General features: G+C 38.4%; 1 protein-coding gene across 1 annotated transcript in view; it reads left to right on the forward strand.

The window, feature by feature from the left end:
• Nucleotides 1-19,680, forward strand: part of ube2o (ubiquitin-conjugating enzyme E2O) — a 77,743-nt gene that overhangs the window by 25,296 nt on the left and 32,767 nt on the right. Inside the window, exons 2-6 of the mRNA XM_084716223.1 lie at nt 12,610-12,669; nt 13,114-13,224; nt 16,187-16,284; nt 16,461-16,524; nt 18,146-18,289. Coding sequence (XP_084572349.1) covers nt 12,610-12,669; nt 13,114-13,224; nt 16,187-16,284; nt 16,461-16,524; nt 18,146-18,289 — 477 coding nt within the window. The remainder of the gene's footprint in view (nt 1-12,609; nt 12,670-13,113; nt 13,225-16,186; nt 16,285-16,460; nt 16,525-18,145; nt 18,290-19,680) is intronic.

The following is a 19,680-nucleotide window of genomic DNA, read 5'->3' on the forward strand; positions in this document are numbered from 1 at the left end:
ATCTGAGCCTTTCTAACCCTCAGGTGTGCATAAAATACAACTACTACTTTTTAAACTACAAAACTGTGAAGTTATCAGTTGTTTTCAGGTATCTGCCATAAGAAACAAATATTTATCGGTTATCACTTGAACAAAATCCATATTGTGCATCTGTACACTCAAGCTGCAGTTCAGTTCAATGGACAGCTGCACAGTGAAGCGTTGTGTTTCGCTGGGACCTCCAGCTGGCTCTGGTTTAGAGTTCAGCTTTGTTTTAAGTCTGACCATGTGGATATGCAGCCAACATTAACACTGATGCACTGTTATTATTGTAGTGTGTTTCATCACCATGTTTATCACAACATTATGCTACCAAAGTACAGGCTGTAGCATCGTTCTCTCACAGTTTGTGATCACAACTACCCACATCAGAACTCTGGCACCATGTCCTTTTCATGGGGCTTTATGTGGGGCAATTATATTGAACAGAAGTACATTTACATCTTTATTATCCCCATTAGTCCGTGAAGTTTGGTCACCTCAACTTCAACCTGAGCAGAGGTCTAATTAGGCAGAATATGTGAAAACGTGTGTGTGGGTGTGCAGGGACTTTAAAAAGGCTGCATGATAGTACTCTTCAGCACTTTGTTCTGTTAAACTACAAATCCATTTACAGTGGATAAAATGACGATATTTTTCTGAAATAATTTACCTAAAACAACACACTATTTACAATAATCTGCAGGAGAGAAGTCTTGACTTTGTTAGCTAGGAGATACTGCCTACAAACAAAACCTCCCGGATTATCCACTGGTTGCCTGGCAACGGGTACTTTCAAGGAAATAGGCATGTTTTTTTGTAAAAATTATACAAGATATATAACTTTTGAATTAATGGCCTTTAGAGGTGCTGAGCTAGCTACTTTCCAACTGTACATATATACATGAGAGTGCCATCTATTTTCTCATCTGACTCACAGCAAGAAAGCAAATAAGCATATTTCCCAACTTATTTATTTCCACTTCAAGTAGGGCTGGGTAGCGTATGGATTTTATATAGATATACTGAGACATCTTAAATTTTTGATACTGTTATTAGAGCTGGAAAGATGCATGTATCTCCTGGTTCAGTATGTATTGTGAATTTCAAGTACTGTGATTTGATATTATGATATATAATGATTTTTTAACACTAAACCATGGGAAAAAGTTGAATCATGCACTTATAGAGACTGTATTTTTCCAAAAACAATGTATATAACATGTCAGTTAGTCTTTGAGTTTTGTTTCAGCAGCATCAGTGCTATACTTCATATAAAAGTAAATGAATGAATGAATTAAACTGAAATAAGATGTCAGACCAGAATGAATAGACCCTCTGGAAACTGCACACAGCACAAAGAGCCTTTTAAATTAACATTCAGTCACATATGAAATTGAACTTTGCAACTGTGAATGTTGAGTTTGAGCTTTTGACCTTTCAAAGCTGCTGTAGCTCTTGGGTGTGGAGTGTTGAAGCCAGAATAATAGATTGAGTTAGAAAAGTGAAATCAGGAGCTATCACTCTGTTTCCACAGAGCAGAGGAACTATATGCCTTAAAGTCTGTGTACATGTCTTTTTATGTTCAGCATGTGATACACTGAATGGAAAAAAAGTCAACTATCACCTATATCTATGACTGGCAGCTTTTTTCAAACTTTTGCCGGTGGATAGTCTTAATTCTCCCTAGGCTACCTAAAAAATCTAAAAAAGTCTGAGGCAGACAGTTGCTGTTTCAGACAGATTTATTTCTTTTCTTCCTTCTCTGATAGTAAAGATTGCTGACCCTTTGTTTAAGATAATATTGCAATGCTAATGTCTGTTAGCGCATTAATGGGAATTCCCAGTTTAGTGTTAGCATTGAGCTGATGGTCGATGCATGGGTTATTTATATGTAAGAGTCATGATACTTAAAACAACTGATTAGGGCTGCAACTGTTAATTTCATAGTTAATTAATCGGTTGATTACTTTCTTGATTAATAGTTGTTTGCCTACAAAATGTCTGAAAATTGTGAAAAATGTTGATCAGTGTTTCCCAAAGTCCAAGATGACGTCCTCAAATATCTGGTTTTGTCCACAACTCATCAATATTCAGTTTACTATCAGAGAGGAGTAAAGAAAACAGAAAATATTCACATTTAAGAAGAAAAGTTTTTTCTTGAAATACTCAAACTGATTAAATGATTCTCAAAATAGTTGGTGATTCATTTATCATTGTTTAATATGCAATTCAGAATAGATTGATTTAGATTAGATCTCCTAGTTGTTACATCTTGATATGTCATTAAAATAGGCTTTTTCCTGGTTTTAAAGGCTGCATCACAGTGAACTGATTTTCTTCTGAATTCTAGCTGTTCTATTATTTGCCTTTACCCACTTAGTCACTATGTTCTTATTACTGATGATAATTTATCAAAAATCTCATTGTGTGAAAGCACCAATAGTCATCCTTAAAATATCCATATGGAGGTATTTGGTCAAAGATATTGTCATATTACTTTCTTCAGGATTTGACATCTGTAGCAGCTCAAAGGAGACATAAGACTAGCCACTGCCAAAATTTAGAGGCAAACCTGCCAGGGGTGGAAGTAACTAATTACAAATACTCAAATTTCTGTAATTAAGTAGTTTTGTGGGTGCTTATACTTCTATGAGTAGCAGTATTTTCAAGTCTGTACTTCTTGAGTGCTGAGTACAATTTTAATTAATGTCCAGATCTTTCATCTGCATTTTATTAGCCAATCAGGTGATCTGATCACAAACAGGCCAATGAAAACCAGCACATACAAACAAAAAAAACAAAACAAAACGCTGTGGCACCACATGTTCAGAGTAAGGATGTTAATGATTAATCATTAATTGATGAACTGCTGTTAAGAATTTAAATCTATTCATGGATATTTAATCAGCAGTCATAGCAGTAATTCAATCTCTTTTGACATTTTTTTGTCTGTCTGAGCCATTTGTTGAATTAGAAAACGTAAATTTAAGATTTAAAATGAGAATGACCCTGACCCTGGAAAAAATTGGAAACAAAGAAAAAATGTTACTGAAAAAAATGACTAATGATTAATCAATTGTTAGTGTTTCCAACTATTGATTCAGCAAAACACACAAAATTTGCAACCTTAGTCTTCAGAGGTGACTGTGACATCAGTGATTAAAAGTAACCATTACTCCGAGTAATTTTTACGACAAATATGTTGTAATTTTACATAAGTATATTTCTTGATAACACCAGTACTTTTGCTTGTAATTGAGTAATATTTTAGTGTTTTAAATATAACAGAACTTGAACTTGAGTGCAGATTTTCAGCACTCTTTCCACCACTGAAAGCCTCCAAGCTACCGGTGTGGTCTGTGCTGCACATTTTAGTTGAAGAAATATTAAAACATCTTTTTAAATTTGGTTTATCAGAGGCACACGTTTGTACAATTAGAATGGAAGAATCACTTTGGGCCTACAACAGTGACAAAGTGTTAAATAAATAAAATAAATCAGAACTGTTATTCAGTTACATTTCATTTCTTTTGGTAGAGTCACAGGGAGTCTCTGCAGAGGAGAAGAAGAGCTGCATGTGGCTCTGGAGCGGCAGGTTGCAGACCTCTGGCCCAGCCTGAAGATCATCACATGTTTGCACTATTTGAGAATTTACACTATGCTACTTTAGAGCTATATATCATGTATTGTGAACTAACCTGAAAATGTCAAGATATCATTTATAAGCCATATTGCTCAGCCCTGGCTCCAGTCATAATCCACAGGACTGGACAGAGTGAAGGGTGTGGATCCAGAAGGCCTCTCTAGTTACGAATCTGCACTCCTCGTCTCGGAGAAGGGTGAATTATTTTCTCTTCCTCAAAACTCTAATGATGTAGCAGCAGAAGCATGATTTGCCCGAGGCTGATGGCTGAGGTGCAGGATGTAGCGCTGTGTGATGACTGCGCCTTCATTATCACAGATCGATATTCGACACTATCTGTGGGTGTAGGTAGAGTACACAGTGAGGTGAAACACTGTATGTGTGCTTGTTACTACTGCAGCCACTTATATTTACGTTCTCTCGACTCCCTCTTGTGTTCCGTGGATCGGATGGCTTGTTAGTACAGAGATGATGAGGCTGAAAGACGAGAACGCCTGGTATAGAAAACTGTCTGTCAGAGCTGGAGAACAGGCGTGGCCCGGAGCCGCAGTCCTCTGCAGTGTCTCCATCTCCCCCTCTTCCTCCTCCTCGTGCAGCACCTGAATAGTGACTTGTGTTAATTAGGCCGGGAAGTCAAAGCAAATACTGTCCTCCATCGATCCCTGTAATCAATCTGGCCCTCTTCTACCTCATCAGCCTGGATGAAGAGGCAGCCAAGGTTGCTTTCTGTCTCTGAAACAGGTGCCACTCTTTTTTCTTTTGTTGTCTGAGTCCGTGTCCACCAGCACCTTCCCGCCTCCCTCCTCATCATCACTACAAGAGCCATAGCAACAGCTGCTTTGTTGTAACGTAGCTGTCTGGTTATTGGATCATTTTACATTAATGCTGTCATCTCAGGAAACTACATCCCTCTAACGTGACAGAGGGTGAAAAATCTTGCTATTTTCCATCTTTCCTTTGCATATCGTCGCTATGATCAGTGAGACAGTATTATCCTCCCTCCGCTCACGTTGGTCTCTTCCTGGAGAGTCATCACCCACTGCAGGGACACACTGCTTTGTAACACAATTGATATGATACAGTTGCAAGATACTTAACTTGAAATGAGAAATTAAAACGACACATGATTGCTGGCCAGAAAAAGTACATTAGCCATAATTTGTAACAAGAGCAAAGGTCTTGTTGTGGTTTTCAGTAGTGTGAGACCCGAGCAGTTGTGTGTCTGTGTCGTATCTCTCACAGCGACCTAAATGCTATTGATTTAAATCCGGTGTGTTTGAACTGGAGAGGAAATCAGTTACTACAGTAGCGCATTGCAGCATGATGCACTGAAAGAATATTAATGAAGAAGAGCTGTGTATGTGTGTCTGTCCAAAAAAAATGTTTTGTACTTCTGAGCCTCTCTCAGCTAAAAGGTTTAGATGAGGAGGGAGACAGGAGTGTGTAAGAGTGTGTGTGTGTGTGTGTGAGACTGTGAGTGTACTCTAACCCTCCAGCAACAGAGACACGAGGAGCAGACAGGCTGCTGTTTAATAGATTACAAGGGAACATGGCGACCCATCGATCGTATCCCCTACACACACACACACACACACACACACACACACTCTCACTCACTCCTGGGTCCTTGGCAGCGCCTCTGCTTTGTCTCGTTGTAACCCTACACCACTGAATTCTGAGAGAGCCACTGAGTGAAAGTGTGTGTGTGTGTGTGAGAATGTGTACTCGTACTTCTGTCCTCAGTAGAATGATTGGGCGTCTTTTATGGCTGGGTGACAAAAACAAATGTCATGATAGTTTTCACAAAATACCTCTATTGATAGTTATCAATATTTCAGCAATATTGTGGTCAGGACTATTGATGTTTTAATAAAATATGAACACAGTGAGATTTTTGATAAATATTCATCAGTAATGTGGATATAATGGCTAAGTGGGTTAAAGCAAATAATAGAACAGTCTGGTAAGTCCAGAAAATTACATCACTTTACTGTAATGCAGCCTTTAAAACCAGGAAACACTTACGCCACATCGTGATATGATATCCATATATATCTAAGACACTGTCTAGTCTCGTATCACAGTATCCATGTGATATGGATATTTTGTCCAGCCCTAGCATCTTTACACATAGAAAAAAGAAGACAAGGTGAGAAGTTTCATTCTTTGATTTGACTTACAGGGAAATTCAGGTTATTATTTGGATCATATTTTTTTAATTGTGGCCAATCTGACTGTGGGTCAAGCTAACTTTGTACTCTACTGACACAGAGCACAGTGTCACACATAGTGGGTAGCTGCTACATTTCCCTAGAGGTTAAGTTGGGGAGAAAAAAAATGATTCTCTAAAGCAGCGATTCCCAAAGTGTGGGCTGTGGCCCACTGGTCGGCCTGGAAGTAGAGCTGGAGATCTGTGTTCAAACCCAGCAGAACTAATCAAGCACAGCCATGGTATTTAAATTCTTCAATTTAAATTCTTCATTTATGCGACCCAGTTTAACAGGTGTTAAACCATACTGGTGACTAATCACATTAACACCAGAACATTTGCAGGATTAACCTCGTGTGTTGATCAGAGTTGTGATTAAAGTTCAGGTGGGCCCCAGAAGATTTTCAGTTTCAAACTGGGTTTTGACCTCTTTAAGTTTTGGAGTGGCTGCTCTAAAGTATCATGACTTTTTCTTTACGATTCCTGAATTTATTTAGTTTTTTTTTACTGCAGAATCAATTTTTAATATGTTTCTAACTTGCACTTAATCTGTTAGCATGATGCTATGCCTGTGTAACATAAATTGGCATCGTGAACGCAGTAAAACAAAGTATTCATTTTACTTCACGTATGTAACATAAAATTACCCGTGAGTTCATGCCTTCAGTCACTTATTTGCTCTGCTCTATGAAAATAACCTCCAGGCTTCACATTGTTGACTCAGTCTGCTGCTCTGCAGCTTCAACACTCCACACTGACCAGCTACAGCAACCTCAAAGGGTCAAAATTACCAGTGAGTTTAAAAATACAACCGCTTTGTTCATGACTTGATGAGCAGTAACAGCTATATGTTTACTTTAAAAAGTGTTTTATTTTCCACTTACATATACAGTATAGCTGCTGAAATAAACCTCCGACATATGACATGCTTTATTTTATTTTTTTTAAATATGACTCAGGATAGAGTCTCTGCATGTGTATGATTCAACTTTTTCTCACTGTCTAGTGTTTGAATTTTTATTAATTATCAATCATCAATCAATTATTCATTAACATCTTCAACCATTGTTTAAGAGAAATGTAAAAAGCTTTAGGAGGCTCACGCTGACTGACAGTTAAACTATAGATGTTGTTTAGCTGCTGCCATGTTTCTCAGATCTCTACTGCAGGTGAATGATGTAAAACCCATAGTTAGAATGGCCACAATTCTGAAAATAAATTACAGGAATTTTGTTATAAATGGAGAGTAGGATTTGATATTTTGGTTGATATTTGAAAAGAAAATAGTGGAAAGTGAATTGAACTGATTATCCACACAAGTACACTATGTATAGTAACGATATTCCCACCAACACAACATATTTTTGAAACTCTTCTGTCTAAACTTGAACGCTCACGCTTCATCTCAGCTGTATCATCGTTGCTTTTAAGGTTTAACCATCAGCCGTCACTCAGTCTGCCAGCACTGCGTCCTGCTCCAGTTTTCCCCCCGTCTGGTAAAACCCCGGGCTTGACTTAACATGCAGCAGGCCTCCCAGTTTTTAATTTCTTCACTCTCTTTACTCCTAATTACATTCCCCTCCTCTGCTTCCATCTGTCTCTGCCCAGGCTCGGGCTGGCAGTGCGCTGCCACTTTGCCACTTTGCTGTGTACTTAGTGCCAGTAGAGCAGCTTGTACTGCAGCCAAGCCTCCCGCAGGTAGCTTTTTATAAGCACTTTCATGTTTCTTTTTGACTATTGTTGACTTTCTGCAGCACAGACCTGCAGTGGCTTTGTTCAGATCAGCAAACATGATGCAGAGACACTCACAATGAACTGATTTGGCAGTTTGTCTGCCTTTTTCTGTCGGTCTCAGTCAGTGACATGAGTGGTGATCCACAGTTTTCTGTTAAATAGTTCCTGTAGATTGAGTTTCAGTTTCTGCAGGTGGTGTTTTTGTCTGATCAGCTGTGGAGTTACTGTACTGTTGCCTGTGCTAGTTTCTCTTGAATGGCTCCCAAACCAGTGCCCTTAAACACATCCCTCTGTGGGCAGCACTGTATACCACTGACTGTAGATAAAGATGGACAACATGTCTCCGCATCCTCCCCTCTACATAAATGAAGCCAAAATATTCCGGATACAAGCGCTGCCATCTTGCGCTTGTGACATCATTTTGAGCCAGATTTGGTGCAGTAGTGATTAAAGCCAAGTTTCCGCCCATACGCCGGTCAGCTCAGCTGTCAATGACGTAAAAGCCCCTTTTAATCTCATCAAATAACTCATTAAAACCAAACAGATCCGAAACATGAACACACATACAGAAACTACCTGTATCAGATTTTTGTTATTTTGACAGCAGACACATTTTCTTTATGACCTGTACTGCAGCCAGCCACCAGGGGGCGATTGAGATGTTTTGGCTTTGGCTATCATGATATGAGACTATATATCATCTTAGATTTTGGATATTGTGATATCGTGATATAAAATAAGTGTTGTCATTTCCTGTTTTATTTTAGTTATTGATTTTTTTTCAGGCTGTATTACAAAAAACTGTTCTAGCTGTTGTATTATTTGCCTTTACCCGCTCAGTTATTATATACACATTACTTGACATTACATTGTGTTATTTAATCGCTAATTAATCAGTAGTCTGGTTATGGCAATAACTGCATCTAATTTGACATTGTTTGGTCTGGCAAAGGCATTTGTTGAATAAGGAAACTTAAACTTACACTTATATTGATAAAATGAGAAAAAATGAGAAAAAAACATGCGATATGTGTCTTAACTATTAATGATGAATTGATTGTTACTATTTTCAACTACCAGTCAAGGAAAATGCACAAAATTTTCATCTCTGAGCAATAATACAACAAGCTTATTTTATTGCCTTGGCTGCTTCCACTCGTTGGAGTAGACAACATGTTGTCAGTCACAGCCTGTATCATCGGTTCCCAACCTGGGGTCCTGGCCCCCCTTAGGGTGTCCACAAAGATTTGTCTGCTCTGAGACTTTCAAAATCAGCTTATACAAACGTTGGTATTCAAAACTATTTAAAAGATTTTTTTTTTTTTGCCATCAATCAAAAATAGTAGGTTTCTCAGTTGGTCACACGTCTGAGCTCTCGACCTCTGTGACAATGAATCATAATGAGTGTGTCTAAGTTTATTCTAAGGAAAAAAGGAACCAACCACTGACCTACATGATCAATAACTACTGATATCAACTGATATGAAACTTTACTATTGTAATAGGTTCTTCAGGAGTATTACCCAGGCCTGACTTACATCAGGGTGCAAATGACGTCGCTGCATTCATCAGACTAATACTGATACAAGCAGTAAACGGTTGATCTCAGATGGCTGGCTAACATTCAGCAGTTTCAAATCAACATTTCAGACATTTTCTACCACACTTGTGAATCAGCAGTGTGGATAATGAAGGCTGAAGAGCTGCAGACATGCTGTCAGCAGCAGCTACTTGTCCTAAATAGTAAATGGATTACACTGGTGCTAATGTTGGGTGACCGTCTGTGTTGTAGCACAGGGTGCTCAATAAAAGTTAATAAAATCATATTTATACCCTGCTACATTTTTTTTTCCAGTGGGATCTGTAAGGCTTAGACCCACAGCTCAATTTTGTGCCTGACTCATTGTTGGAGAAGCAGCGCTGCGGTGTGAAATTCTGCCTCCATCAGTCTGTTTTAATTTCAAGTAGGTCAAGTGAAGTCGACGGAGTGTTTCTGATGGGAGTCATACAGTAACAAGCAGTGGTGCTTCATCTCTTTTAGAGATCACACAGATGGAGGCAGAGATGAGGATCACTGTGCTGATTTATAGTTAATGGATTTGAATGTTAGCTCAGGTTTTCAGAGCAAATTTAGTCAGCCTGTCTGCAGACTGATGAAGAACTGTTTTTATAAAGCTTGCCTTGTTCATTAGTTGAGCACCAACAGTTCATTCTTTACCTTACAAACAAACATTTACCAAAAAAAAACTCCAGGTCAACTTCTTGTGTTTCAGCTGCCTTCATCAGTGCATGGATTTTGCTGAGTTGTCATGGAGATGGTTCAGCTGACATCACATCACTTGAAGCCCCTGAAAACATGGTTTCTTCAGTCCTAAGTACTTCTCTATAATATTACATATTCATGACTAAATGTGCTTCATTCAAAGTTAAAGTTGAGAAGAAATCATTTATATTAATCTCTTAGGTGAAATAACCCAAACTCTTTAAACTTTGCAGAAAGCAGGACTGACCCTCATTAAAGATTTTCCTAGTTGACCAGTAGTTGTTAGATAAAGCCAATAGTCGACTAGTCTTCACATGTTTAATTACTCAGATCTATATTTTTGGGGCACAAAGCGAGCAGACAGCAGAAGCAGTAATGATTCTGAATGTGTCTGAACAACCAGCAGGAGACTGAACATTTAGTTCATTTATTTTAACACACTAAAACCCGGTTGTTTAAACGTGGGAATAAATAGTCTGGGTGCAACGGTACACTGAAGAAGGCTGTGCATAAACATATCACTGTGTACCACCAAGCTTCAGGTGGTATGTTGGAAAGCAGTGTGTGGGTCAGGCACATCTGGTGTTTGGGCATCAACTCTTGAATCAGTTGCCCTCAGATCATGTACGAAACCAGTTCTTTTTTCCTTGGAGCCCCCCCACACACACATACACACACACAGTTTTCCACACGCACATACACCAAAACAATAAATGATTCATTCCAAAGCTTTGTTGTCCATCAATATTTCTATTCCTAGAACTTTTACCTTTGGTAAATGTCTCTTTTCTAATATAAACTTGTTGTTTGCGGGCCTAACAGCCCCGTTCCTTTATTTTTACTAATAAATAAATGAAAACTTGGTTGACTGTTCTCATTGACAACAGTTAAGTCGACTGTGAGGGGGCAGCCTGAGAAAATAGTGAGTTCATACCAATCGGCTTACAGTATGAAGCTGACTGAGAAAATGTTACGTACAATTAAAACATGAGCAATGTGCCAATGATGTAAAAAATCCTGGAAAAAATCTTCTTTATGACCCTGTTGTATGGTTGCAATGTTTATATGTTTTGGAGGAGCAATTTCATTTACTTGTACTTGTTTTATTTTAACAAAAATGTACTTACTGCTGGGTTTAGACAGACAACATCCCTGTGAAGGGGGGCAACAGAGTGCAGTTGACCCATGTTCTGTACGGATTGGCCCCAACGGTTCAGCACAGGTTTTAAAGTAGTAACTCGCCCAATCTCGATGCACTGTTGCAGTGAAAAGACAAGACAGATGTGTGCTTGTAATATATACATATACATTGCTTTTAGTTAGGAAGCAGTGTTTAAAAAAGGAAGAGTAATTATTATTATCACTATGCAGTGTTCCCCCTATCCTGGTTCTCAGGGCTCACTTGTTATCAGGCTTCAGGTTGTCAGGCAGAGGCTTCATGACGAGCTGATCATCTGAATCAGGTGTGTTTGTGCAGGGAAACATGTAAACCATGCAGGGCGGCGGGCCATGAGGAGGACGGGGGAAACACTGTTATGATTATTATCATTATACAGTATATACTGTTACTACAGGCGGAGAGAAGTGGCTACACCAGAGCTTTTTTTTCTTTTGTTAATTTGTTGATCTAATCCGTGATTCAGAACCGTGTTATGATCCAGACTGAGTGTTGTGATCCACTGGACTCTTATCCCTGCATAGAAAAAAAATTCTCATTCATTTCAGTGACACCACAGAGAGTTCCATTAGAAAAAAAAGCAAAGTCTGGAAAAGAAAGTTGAACTAACTGAACTTCTGCTGCAGTGCAGTGTGATGTCATCCAGCCAGGCGCTGCGCCGGCCAATTAAATATTTGCCAGCACACATTCCCAGCAGATTGCTTTGTAATGTTGTCACAGATTTTTGATGTTTACATCAGTACAGATTCTAGCAAATTGAAGCAAATTGTGTTTCGGAGCTATATAAATCAAATTGACCTGACTTGACTTGACTACCTTGTAAAATCCTGTCTCATAGTTAGACCACTGTTCACTGTTTTGCAGTCTGATTAGCATCCAAACGTGGATCTATTTCTCATACCGGCCTTCCTGGCAGGCATAGTGACACAGCAAAATTTTGCTCACAGGAACAAGGTATCCCACTGGGAGCTGAGCTGGTGCCAAGTTTAGCCCAGCGGCTCCTGTTTTCCACCCTCTGTCTCTCCGGGCATGCAGCTCCTGATCAATGCTGTTTTGTCTTCATCTGTCCTTCAAACTGTCGCTAAATCATATCGTCTCACAGACCCTGTTTTCATTTCAATGTGTTGATTATGAATTGATAGTGAAAATGTGTTTGCTGACTCCTTAAGCACTCATCACACACCAGGGGCTCACGCCGGCCAGCTTACTGAAACTCAGTTTGGACGGGGAACTCATCCGATCTGCTCTCAGGGGGCGTTCCAGTTCTGCTGACTGTGCATGTTGCCGTGAGCGGGGGACAGGACAAGGGTGTGACAAATCGTATCAGTGACATCGTCATGGTCTGAGTGTGGATGTGATTAATGTTTAGTTGGTTCATTTTGAAGTTCTTCTTCAGGGTTCGTCTCAGGGTCACTGGTGTGAAGAGTTCTCCTCTGCAGCGAGAGTGGATGATGATCCATGTCAGCGACAGACTCAGCAGCAGCTTCTGCTGCTGTGAGATTTCTTAGAGTCGAGGTCACCCAGACACCATTTTCTAAACTTGTTTTCTTTTTCCTTTCCAGCTGAAACTTGAAGATCGATCTATTGTCATTAGAGACATCGTGCGACGGAACAATTCTAGTGTAAGTGGAGTCTTTGTTTCTCTCTCCTTTTCACTCCTCCTGTCTCCTTCATTCTTATTTCTTGCTTTTTTTCAATCAAGCCTCTCTCTTTGTCAGTCAGGTCACTGTTCACCGCTCTGTTCCATTTGCTGCATCAGACATGACTGGAATATTATTACAGGTCGACACTTACAAAGGGACTAAGAGGAGACTTTTTCTGTTAACGCAGAGCAACAACCCCCAGTCTGAATATAAATACGACATTAAAACTTTGATGAGATTTTCTTTTGGTTTAAATTCAAATGTTGTCTTGTTCACACACTATCAAACCAGTGATGCATGTGGGCGTCAGGAAAGTTAAAAAGTGTGCAAACAATAGCCCAGTGTTTCAGTTGAACAGGATACTGTAGCAGCGATGATATTTGATATGATGATGTGCTGAGTTGTGTATTTGTTTCATTACAGGACAACCAGTGTGGTATTGTGACCAACATTGACATCGAGTGTGCAGTCAAACTAGTGGGAACGAACTGTGTTCTGTATCCAGTCAACAGCAAAGACCTGCAGCACATCTGGGTAAGAGATCAACGTTTCACTGAAGAGAAGACACTCAATTCACTGAATACTCATGTACTTTGTAATTCCCTAAAACATTTCCTGAAAAGAACTATGCCATTTGGAAATAATTACATTTTTATTAAGTGTATTAAGTGATATTTGTTCATCTGTATGCATACAGTTACTGAATGATGAGTCAAAGTAACAAAAATCCACACATTGTCAGCACATATAATCACTGTTTCAGTACGGCAACAAATGCTACAAATACCCCTGAAGAAGGGGTCTGTACTGACCTGTAACTATTATCAGTTTTTCCCTTTATTAATACAGACAGTGATGTTGCTCGGTACATATCCTGCACCTGATGGATGAAAACACTAAAGGAGTCAGTAAACTCCTGATAATAAATGATACATTGTGAACAAGAAATCCATTTTGAAATCATAGAAATATATATTTGAGTATGAATTAATGTGCAGTCTAGCAGATGAACATCATATGCCCCCCCCCCCCCCCCCCCCCTCCCCCCCACACACACACGCAGGCTACCCGTAAAGCCACCTTCCTTAAAGGGGATGTCTTGGCTGGTAACAGTTGGCATGTGCAGTTCAGGTGCAGTCAGGCTGTGGGCATTCAAATCCATTACTGAAGCAAAAGTACTAACACCAACCCCACTGGAAAAATACTCACAATGAGTAAAGGTTGTGCATTCTAAACCTGACTGAGGTAAAAGTATGTGAGTATAATAGCAAAATACACTTAAAAGGATAGTTCACCCAAAAATGAAAATTCAGCCTTTATCTACTCGCCCTCATGCCGACTGACAGTTGAGTGTATTTTGTTACTCTGCTAAACACTGCTGGAGTTTCACAGGAAAACAGAATCTCCCAAACAATGGAAGTGAATGGTGACCAGTTTTCAAACATAAAAAGCAACAGAATAAAAACATAAAATGCCTCCACACTGCTTGTTTGGTGTAATCCAAGTCTCCTAAAGCCCAAACATGCCAACTTGACTAAAAAAATGTTATTAACACCATGTTTTTAGCCTGAATCTTCACTGTAGCTCTCTAGCTTGGAGCCACGTTCATGAGCACATGCACACTGTAAAACAGCATATCGGGACATTAGGAGACTTAGATTACACCAGAAGTATGAGACATTTTATGTTTTTTCTTTCAAAACTCTGCAACTCACACCAAAACTATCTACATGGATAAATAATACTACAGGCTGGGGGCAAATACTTTTGATTTTGGGCTGAACTTTATTTTAATATTACTGCTGCACTAATTCCTATGTTCAGTCTATGTTTGAGGTTATAAAATACACAAGTAGAACCTTAATTAAAACCATATAACATCAAACATGAGTTTTACAGTACAGTATGTCAAAAAAATATTCATATTATCACACAATAAACCATGAAATCTGGAGGTAATTTGTGGATCATTTCTAGGGAAATTCAAATATATTACCATCTATTTATTGTGAAATTATGAGACCTGGAAATTGAAGTGTTACCCAAATTTTATTGGGAACCCACTGAAATGACCACCTGTGGGTCTCGAGACTCACTGCACTGAAAACACATCAACATTATTATATTTTGTAGTTCTTTACAGGAGCTGTCTTAGGAAATTAAATAATTCAGAAATGACTGATCTGTAAAATAAAACATTATCAAATGTATTTCTCAGTTACCACAAGTAATATATTTAATTACTTAGTAATAACTAGGGATGCACCAATGCCGATACCAGCATCGGGTATCGGTCCGATACTGTCCTCACGTACTCGTACTTGTACTCATAAAACTACTCCAATACCCCACACCCGATACCACATCACAAAAAGTAGCCACTCGATACAAGTAAACATCTAAAGTACCGCCATGATGCAGAGTTCAGGATGTTTGCTGATGCTTACCCTCTTTTTTTTTTTGGACGTGCCGTCGTTATCAACAAGGGACTCGCTGTCCTCAACATCATCCATTAATGACCGCAGCAACTTTGGAAATTGTCTGTAAAATTCCATGTAAGTCCATGTAAAACTGAAATAAATGCACAGAGTGCAGCTGTAGACCGCAGCCAGCCGCTGTCCAATAAGTCCTGGCGGTTGTAAACTAGTTGAATGTCTCTGCAAATGAATCCAAAGATGAAGAAAAAACACCGCCACCACCAGTCTGTAACCCTCTTTTCTTCATAATAAGCTGCTACAACTTCTCTTTGTGTACTTATTCTTCACCAAAACGTCCTGACAGCTCAGGACACACAACTTCACTCTGTGAGGTTCACAGCAGGTTCAACAAAACTGTTGCACACATGGTGTCACACTCATACCTGTCCCCCCTAAACAATGACAGGTAGGAACTAATTAGCTCTTAGACAAGAGGGACATGAAGAAGAAACTTAAATACTACACATCTAAATGTGTCATTAAAATACAAGGTAAAATGCTGTAAATGACAATGAAATAATTATCATATATAACACCATTTATAATTATCAACTTAATTGTTGTGAAATTATTATACTGAAATATATCATATACACAGTAAACTGCACAGCTTCATAAGGAACACAACATCAGTAAAGTAACTTACTACAAATAACCTAAAAATGTAATGTGTATAGTAACTATGGTTACATTTGTAGCAGGAAACAACAACAATGATTTGTTACATTTAGAAAGTGATCATCTAATGGAAATAAAACATGTTTTAAAAGTTATTGTAAGAATTTTAATGGCATTATTAAGTACTCGTATATCAGTACTTGGTATCAGCAAGTACCCAAATGTAAGTACTCGGTCTGAAAAAAAGTGGTATTGGTGCATCCCTAGTAATAACAATTATCAAATGTGAGTAAATCATGAGAGAATGACACTGACCTGCAGGCGATTACTGTGCATCTTTCTAGTTACTGTGATATCTCTGATGAAATGTCAAACTTTTCCTGTTGTCATTGTCTGTCCAGTCTTTCATGTACGGCGACTACATTGCCTATGACTTCTGGTTGGGGAAAGTGTACGACCTGACTAATCACATCATCCTCAAGCTCTCCAACGGAGCCAGGTAGAGTGTGTGTGTGTGTGTGTGTGTGTGTGTGTGTGTGTGATTATACAGCGTGTACTGTGACCATGCTGCAGTGTGTCGGGGTGTCTGCAGGCCGGCACACATTCATCCGTGCCAAATCCAGTTAACGTCAACGAGTCGCGTCTCCCTCTCTCTCTCTCTCTGCTTCCCCTCAGGTGCTCCATGAGTGTGGAGGACGGTGCCAAGCTTTACGACGTCTGTCCACATGTCAGTGATTCGGTACGTAGCCACGAGCTCTGATCTGTCACCTCAGGTACGTCCACCCGGGACAGAACAGCTGCTAGTCAGGGGCCAGATCACTTTACACGAATCTCATGTTCAGACAGGAACGGCTGCTTCAGAATCTCTAAATACTTCACTCATTTGTTCTGATCGATCAGTTATATTTATTTGTATTATTTATGTGCTGTCTTTTCCTCTGTCCATTAACACGCAAATTAATGTTCTAGAAATAGCCTTGATGGTTTTTCTTGTGTTATATGTTTTGTGGTTCTCAGCCTGATGTGCTTTCGAGTCTTATATTTAGACATTTACATGTGTGGAGGTTTAGTTTGTGGAAGAACAAGCAAATGAATTTGTGAGATTTCTATTAGACAGTTATTTTGAGTTTCGTCTACTGTATTTTTGTAGCTTTTTTTAATGTTAAGAAATGTTAAGTATATATGTAAAACACTCATTCTTGAGAAGTGGGATCAAATCATATTTTTAGGGGGGTTTTGATTTTTACTTTTGCAATTATTCTGGAAAATATATTTTAAAAGATCAGACTCGTGACTATCAAACCTTGTATCCTGCTCCTGATTATTATTATTTTTTTAATTAAATAGCATTTTTTGTGTCAGAGGACAATTTAGTCAACTTTGTCTCATCAGTATCATAATATATAACATGTAGAAAATTTAAAATGATCTTTACTGCATTAAATACAAGAATATTTCTTTTTGCTGTATAATCAAAAAGTTTCTATTGATGATGTCATTTGTGTTTATGTTGACGGGGTGGCCTAAGTGGGGCACTGACTTATTTTTTATTTATTTTTTTATTTTTTTTTATTAAATTGAAAAAAGTCAAACACATTAGTCAGTTATTAAAGAGAACTGAGAGGTTTGTCACCTCTGTAAGATGGAAAATCCTATGTTGAGACACATCTGATATCAATATTAATTCATACATTTGTTAAAAAATAGAAAGTTTTCCAGTGCTTGAGCTTTATTCCTGCTTTTTTAAACCAGGAAGTTAGACAGGGGTCCTTAGGGTATATGTAACCCTTTTTATGCCTGATTAAATCATGTTTTGTGGAAATCTCACAGAGTTGATGGTAATCTGGGACATAACTTAAACTTTAATCATTTTCATTAAAAACATATTTTTGAACAAAGATGATTATAATAGCACATGTGTACGACTATATCACCAGTAGGTATTGTTAGATTTTTAAGATTTTTAACACATTTTTAAATTGTTAAAAGTTGTGAATTCTTGTCTGGGACAAGAGTTTTTTTCTGTTTAGAAATTTAAAAAAAATGAAAACAGACCAAAACATTTTAGAAATTACTTATATTTCATATATAAAAAGTGCTGTTGTGAATAACTATTAATAAATAACTATGGGAAAGTGCTCTCTGTTTAGACCTGCAGATCACCTGTACTGGACTGCATATTATTTTTTTTAACAGATTTCCCCATAAAAGGTTTTCATTTTGCAGTTTTTTTTAACATTAATGTGCAGAAAATGTCCATTTATTGCAAAATTTAAATTTCATACGCTGCATTGCAGTTCATCAGCAAGTTCTCAGTTCTCATGTCATATTGTATCCTTGTCCCTGTGTTTGTTCTTCAGGGTCTGTTCTTCGATGAGGCGTACGGTTTCTACCCAGGCCAGGTCCTGATTGGTCCGGCCAAAGTCTTCTCTAATGTACAGTGGCTGTCAGGGGTCAAACCTGTCCTCAGCAGGAAGTGCAAGTTCAGGGTGGTGGTAGAAGAGGTGAGACGATGATGGTTCTTTCTTTAAACACTTCTTCTTTTCCCTGTGGTATTTATTTTTAGTAAGAAAACAAATACTCGTTTAGTGGCATTTGGTCATTGTATCAGTGAATTATCATTTGAAACTCTGTGGTAGAAATATTGTCATTTTGGATGGTTTGATACTACGTCTTCATGTTGGATACAGCAGCCTATCCGCCAATCAGATACCATCTTTTTCTTCTCTTAAACAACTAAACTGTCTTTTTCTCATTTGTTTTGAGAATTGAGTGTTTCATAACAGTTAGTTCAATTCTCAGAACAATTTATTTGTTGTTTACAAGAGATTGGAATTTCTCATTCATTCAAGCACATTGCACACATCTTGGCTCATGTGTGCAAAAGAGTAAATACAATTTTGTACAGTTTTGCACAATAACCACTTGCATGGCTCATTGATCAAAACTGATGAGTTGATTCTCAATGAAATTGTCAAACTCATAACTCATTCATAACTACCTTTTTCACCTACATTTTGCAGACGTGCATTAGAGTTGTGATGTTCCATGAAACAGTTGTGACAAATCAGTTGAGAAAAACTGCAATAAAATGTTAGTTTGGATGGACTTTGCTTAACCTAGCCGTCCTAAAACACTATGCTCAGTGGGTGAAACAAATATTCTACTGCCGTGAAGGAAAAAATGATGCTGACCAGCGAGGGTGGAAACATTTAATCATATACTGCGATTGAGAAAATTTTCAATTTTCAGGGCTTTTAAGCCTGATCAAACTCTGATGAAACTGCTGAGAAGAATGGGAAATGTGATTGAAAATACCAGAAAAAGAATGAATTGTGACTAGTCTTAGTCTTAGTGTTGTTATATTTTAACTTTTACCCGGTTTATTTTGATTGAAGATGTAATTAAAGGTGCGTGGAGACGAGCAACATCACTGAGTGGAGGAAAAAAACATGGACTCTCATTCATGTGGAAAAAAAGCTCAACCTAACTCAGTTTTTGCAGTAGTTCAGTGTGATCTCATCCACTTACACACATTCCCAGCAGATTATTTTGTAACGTTATCACAGATGTTTGATGATGCAAAGCTCCTTGAGGCAGATTGTGATTCTGGGCTATATAAATAAAACTGACCTGGCTTACTACCTGGGGACGGAGGATAAAATGATCACTTCCCAGAGTTGTGTAATCCTGTTTCATAGTTACAAACCACTGCTCACTGTTCTGCTATCCGATTAGCCTCCAAACATAAATCTATTTCTCAAACTGACCTTCCTGACAGGTGTAGTGACACAACCAGCTCTAGATAGGTTCTTGTGTTTTTTGTGAGTTTTGTGTTCTCTACATGCTTGGAAGGGGAGGATTAGATAAGGTGTTCTCAATCTGCGAGCTCACA

Source organism: Lutjanus erythropterus, chromosome 3 (assembly GCF_056507025.1).
Source record: "Lutjanus erythropterus isolate fLutEry1 chromosome 3, fLutEry1.hap2, whole genome shotgun sequence".
In the NCBI taxonomy this organism is placed as follows: domain Eukaryota; kingdom Metazoa; phylum Chordata; class Actinopteri; order Lutjaniformes; family Lutjanidae; genus Lutjanus; species Lutjanus erythropterus.